Source organism: Elephantulus edwardii, unplaced genomic scaffold, assembly GCF_000299155.1.
Source record: "Elephantulus edwardii isolate Elephantulus edwardi_28Jun2011 unplaced genomic scaffold, EleEdw1.0 scaffold00401, whole genome shotgun sequence".
Taxonomy (NCBI): Eukaryota; Metazoa; Chordata; class Mammalia; order Macroscelidea; family Macroscelididae; genus Elephantulus; species Elephantulus edwardii.
In genome coordinates this window covers 399,108-404,482 of record NW_006400151.1, presented here as the reverse complement: position 1 = coordinate 404,482, position 5,375 = coordinate 399,108, and the positions used below count along the sequence as shown (strand labels likewise).

At 57.3% G+C, this 5,375-nt stretch overlaps 1 protein-coding gene across 2 annotated transcripts in view; it reads right to left on the bottom strand.

Annotated features, from left to right (window-relative positions):
- The window catches only part of COL5A1 (collagen, type V, alpha 1), a 148,296-nt gene that overhangs the window by 85,726 nt on the left and 57,195 nt on the right, over positions 1–5,375 (bottom strand). For both annotated transcript variants that reach the window (XM_006902375.1, XM_006902376.1), the window contains exons 5-6: positions 1,172–1,303; positions 328–465 (exon numbers count right to left, since the gene is read on the bottom strand). In XM_006902375.1, coding sequence (XP_006902437.1) covers positions 328–465; positions 1,172–1,303 — 270 coding nt within the window. The remainder of the gene's footprint in view (positions 1–327; positions 466–1,171; positions 1,304–5,375) is intronic.

The following is a 5,375-nucleotide window of genomic DNA, read 5'->3' as shown; positions in this document are numbered from 1 at the left end:
TGGATGAAAGACTGGGGCCACCAAGACTCACTGCGACCAAACCACCTTCCAGCCTCTTAGAACAACAGGAGGCCAGGCTCTTTTCCTTGATACATGTGCACACATATACGTATAGTCACACGACAGAGTACAGCCATGCGTGACAGCACACACATACACAGGATCACCCGTGACAGCACACACACAGTCATGCAGACACTCACACAGGCCCCCTCTGCCCTGTGCACCCCGCACCCCGCACACTCAGCATGCTTCCTAGTCCTGATCACATCTCTGCACCCCCCAGCCTTCTGGACAGGCACCCCAGTCCGGCCCCTGGGTCCTCACCTCGGGAACCTCCGTGGTTTCTCGAGCAGCTCCCACAGGCTTGTTGGTGGGGGTGGGGTCCTTCCCCACGTCGTCAGTGTCTTCATAGTACGGATACTCGTAGTAATAGGGCTCGCCCTCACCATCTCCTTCCGGGTACTGAAAGTCAAGCCGCAGGATGAGAGGAGCCCGTGGAGGGACAGGTGCCCAGCAGCCTCCCGCAGGGGCCTCAGCCCACACCAGGTCTCGGGGAAGCTGGTCCACAGGCTGGCAGCACACAGGTTCTACCACCTCATCCCCCTAGGACCCGGAGAACTCGATGGTGCCCGGCCACCACCACCTGTTCCGACTATGCTGGACGATGGTCATACAGCAGCACGTGGTCACCCAAATCCCTTTCTCTGACTCTCAGCTCCAAACCACAAACCAGGGTCCACAGTGAGAGAGGGCCTCGTCCCAGGACCCTCCCCACAAACGACCTAGGACAGGCATGCCGGGGGCTTCTGCGGGGAGCCCATTTCCAGGTTAAGAGTGCTCACAGGTCCATCTCACAAGACCCCCCGCTCAGGAGGGGGTGCTGAGCCTGTGCTGACTGGTGGGGGAAGGGGTGCCTGAGACCCTCTCTCATCTAAGAACGACTCTGAAAAGCCACGTGCCTGAACCCCCTCTTGTGAGCCCACCCCTTCAGGATGCAAAGTCCAATGACTGAGAGTCAAGCACCTGGGTCACTCGTGTGAATGCACATTCTGACCCACTGACGCCACCTACAGGGGGTCCCACCTTCGGTCCCCTCTCCCTTCACACTGCCATCCCTCCAGGGAATCTCCCACACTCCGCAGGGTAAACCCACCCAGAGCTGACTCACATATTCATCGGGGTTGGGGTCCTGCGACTGGGGGGTGTCGGGGACCGCGGTGTCACAGTCGGGACTGTAGTGCTCACAGTAATCGTATGCTGCCCGGTGGTCAGAGACGAAGAGAAGCTGCTGGATGTCACCCTGCAAAGGGACAGTCACTGTGAACAGGGGCACACCAGAGGTCACGCGGGTATGGAAAGGACAGTCATGTGATCAGTGGGCACACCAGTGGTCACGCAGGTGTGGACGGCAGACCAGGCCAGGCCATGGAAGGCCTCTCCTCTCAGCACCTTCCTTCTGCTGAGTCAGTGCCTGAGGGCCACTCAGGTCCACCAGGCCTGCCCTCCCTTCCACCCAGCCACCCTTCCATCAACCCACCCTTCCATCCAACCTCCCACCCACCCATCCATCAGTCACCACTGGTTCACCCACCCTCCAACACCCTTCACTGTTCACATATTCCATGGACCCGTCCACCTATCACCCACCCTCCCATCTACCACGCATGCGTGCATACACCCATGCCATCCACACACCCACCTACACCTACTGCACTCACTGGCTAATCCACCTTCCCAGCCAGCCAGCCACCAGACGCCTGGTGAGGACCTGGCAGGGGCCAGGCCTGGCGGCAGAGCTTTTGAATGCTGGGGTGAAGAATGCAACCTTACACTGTCCCATCCCAAACTGTAAGTGCTTAAAAGTAGCCCAGCCCAGCCCCACTATCCACCCACCAACCACCAGGGGCTTGTAGGAGGCAAGGCCTGGTCCCTCGAAGACAACATGTGGTTCCTCAAGGAGTCAAGCACAGAATAACAATAAACAAAATTAAAAACCCAACCAAGTCGATTCTGACTCATAGCCAACCCTCCAGCAGGTTCTCAGAGGCTGTAAACTGTAGAGAGGAGATTGCCATCTTTCCAGAGCGGAGCAGCTGGGGATTCAAACTGCCTTTTCAGAAAAACTTCCCACAGACTACATCACCAGAGCTCGGTGAGTTTTGAGTTTGTCTTTTATTTTCGAGAGAACCTCAATGGCAGGACGTCAGTCGTCAGGCTGTCAGTGTCCCTGCAAATACCCTGAATGGATGTTAGGTGGCACCAGGGCTCACTGGAAGGTCTCCAAACACCACCACTGTTCTCCACACGTGGCCCCTGCCGTCCCATGTCGAAGCTGAGACGCCTCCAGGCTGGGGCCAAGCAACCAGGTAGATAGACGTGCCTTCCACGGCCTGAGCCCCAATGCAAGCCCCAGATGTCCATCAGGGTGCATCCACCCCCAGCACCACACACATGCACAGGTGCACACCCTCACACACAGGTGAGCACATATAGGTGAGGATGCTCACAGAAAGGCATGTCCACTCACACACAGGTGTGCACCCTCACACACAGGTGTGCACCACACAAGCTCACACACAGGTCAGCACACTCACTCACAGGCATGCATTGGGTACACAAAGGTTTGCACACTCACACAGGTGAACACACAGGTGTGCACACTCACACACAGGTGTGCACCATGCAAGCTCACACACAGGTGAGCATACAGGTGTGTACACTCACACACAAGTATGCACCACACAATCTAACACAAGTAAACACACTCAGGTTCACACATACGTGTTCACATTCATAGACATGTACGGGGTACACACAGGTGTGTGTACTCACATACAGGTATGCACCACACAAGCTCCCACAATGGTGAACATACACGAGTGTGCATGCTCACACACAGATGTGCACGCTTACACACAGATGTGCACGCTCACACACAGACGTGCACGCTCACACAGATGTGAACGCTCACACACGGACATGCATGCTCACACACAGATGTGCACGCTCACACACGGACATGCATGCTCACACACAGGCGTGCACGCTCACACAGGCATGCATGATCACACACAGATGTGCACACTCACATACAGGCACACACATACACAGGTACTGGCCTCTCCAGCCTGCATCTCCTGCCATGAAGCCTTGGAGCTCTGTGTTCTGGGACCAAACTCCCATCACAGACGGGCCAAGGACACTGATTCAAGACAACTGGTACCCCGGTGAAGGGGACCCCCCGGCTGCAACGAGCCTATGTGTTCTTCCACCAGCTTCAGGCTGTCAGACAATTAGAGAGAGATTTGGGGATCAGGGCACAAAGGTGACCACAGACAGCTGCCCACTCACTCCTGGCCCTCCCCTGACCACATCATTGAAAATTCGACATTTGAAGGGGCCGCTGTGCTTCCCAGACACAGAGTGAACGTGCGAGTGGTCCCTGCCCGTCACCCTGCTGACCCTCCTGACTTCCACCCCAGCACAAGGCCAGGTCCCCCCCCCTCCGCTCCACCCTCCGCCCTGTGTGTCCGCAGAGCCCACCCCTGTCTGCACCCTTTCCCACCCTCCCTGCCTCCCTCTCATGTCAGAGGCTCCTGGGCCACATTTTAAACTCTCCAACAAACAAAAACCAGCCATGTGACAAGAATCGTGAATCAAAACTACACATTTTTTCACAGTGAACATGACTTCTAGTTCAAATCACACCCAACTCAAATAAAACATCCTCTTTCCCAGCAGCCTGGCATCAACCTGCTCCCCATACGCTGCAGGGGGGCAGAAAGCCGGGCATTCTGGGGAGCCCTGGGACCTCCAGCACTTGGAGCACCCCTGACCTGAACAGTCTTGGAGACTGGATTTGCACAACATGAAGGCTGGCAGTTTGAATTCAACCAACTGTTCCATGGAAGAAAGGCCTGACAATCTGCTTTTGTAAAGACAAGAAAACCTTGCAGGACAGTCTCTGTCACAGTGGGATCGCCATGGGTCAGAGCTGACCCCAGGGTGGCGGGGGTGTCACAGTCAACCGGTCAACTGCTGATCAAAGGTTACTTCCAGTAACACACCCCCTGCCCCAGGGCAGGCCTGGGTCACAGCGACCTGTGTGTTACAGACGCGTGTGCTGTCCCTTGCTGCGCTGTGTCCACGCTGGTCACTTTGTGTGGACCCTTTGCAGCAGCCATCTCTCATTCTCTATGGTCCTGAACACCAAACACGATGTCCACACCACAGTGAGGGCCCTCCATTCGGTCTCCCTTTAACACATCCATCTGTATCTTCTTAAAAGAACCCGCGAGAGCAGGGGAGCAGATGTGCTGTTCTATACATGGGGAAAACCACGTGGGGTCTGTTCGTTTGGGTTTCACGCTGCACTCCTGTGGTCTTTACGTGGCTGCCTCGGAGACAGCCCCAAGTTCCCCAGGGCATGTCCACCCATCTCTGTCCCTAGAGGCTCAGCACACGGTCCCCTGTTCCTGCCTCCATGGGGGGGCCTGCAATCACCCCGTGTGCAGGCACTCACACCCCAGGCACCCACAGATGGCCAACACTGAAGGCCGGCTGCCTGCCCCCGATCAGGTGAAGCGCGTGTACACACACAGCTCACGCCTCCCGGGACCCCAAGGGTGTCGGTGCCGGCAGCCCTTCAGCCACTCAGCCTGGACGGCGTCAGGGCCGGGCCTGCACAGCTTCGTGCAGATACGGACGCTCTGCCCTGTCTGGGATGACCCCCCTCATCTGCAGACACACCCGCTTACTTTCAGGGCATTCTCTCCATTTCACCAGGAGGACTAATGTCACACAAGCAAGTAACCCCAAACATGGACCCAGAGCCCCCAGCAGTAGAGCAGCAAGACCAGGCTGTGCTGATGTGTCCCCAAAGACACGTGGTCACTTATGGTGTGTTTACACAGCAGGCTAAGCCCCTGGGCCTCCAGGAAGACCCCCGAGGGTCACTCTGACCTAGCATGTCCCCCAGCATGTGCCCCAAGAGCAGCTTTCTCACCCTTCCTGCAGCTGGCAGGGCCAGGTGCTCACACATGCACCATCCTCACAGCCACCCGCACTGTACAGACACCCAGGTGCAGGGTACGCATGTGTACTCATCCTCGTGGCCACCCAGGATGGGGAGCCACGTCCACCTCGCATCTAACTTCACCAGCGCAATCTCAGAAAGGCAGCTTATCCTCCGCAGAACACACAGAACATTCAGGTATGGGGCCCTCCAGCTCCCAGAGCCACCTGCCTACTGCCTGTTCCCCACTGGAGTCCGAGGGCCACAGCTACAGCCCCGCATATATGGCTCCAGCCCCGCCTCTGCCGCACAGCTCCAGCACCCCCCTCACGGCTCCAGCTCCCACCCCCGGGCTTCA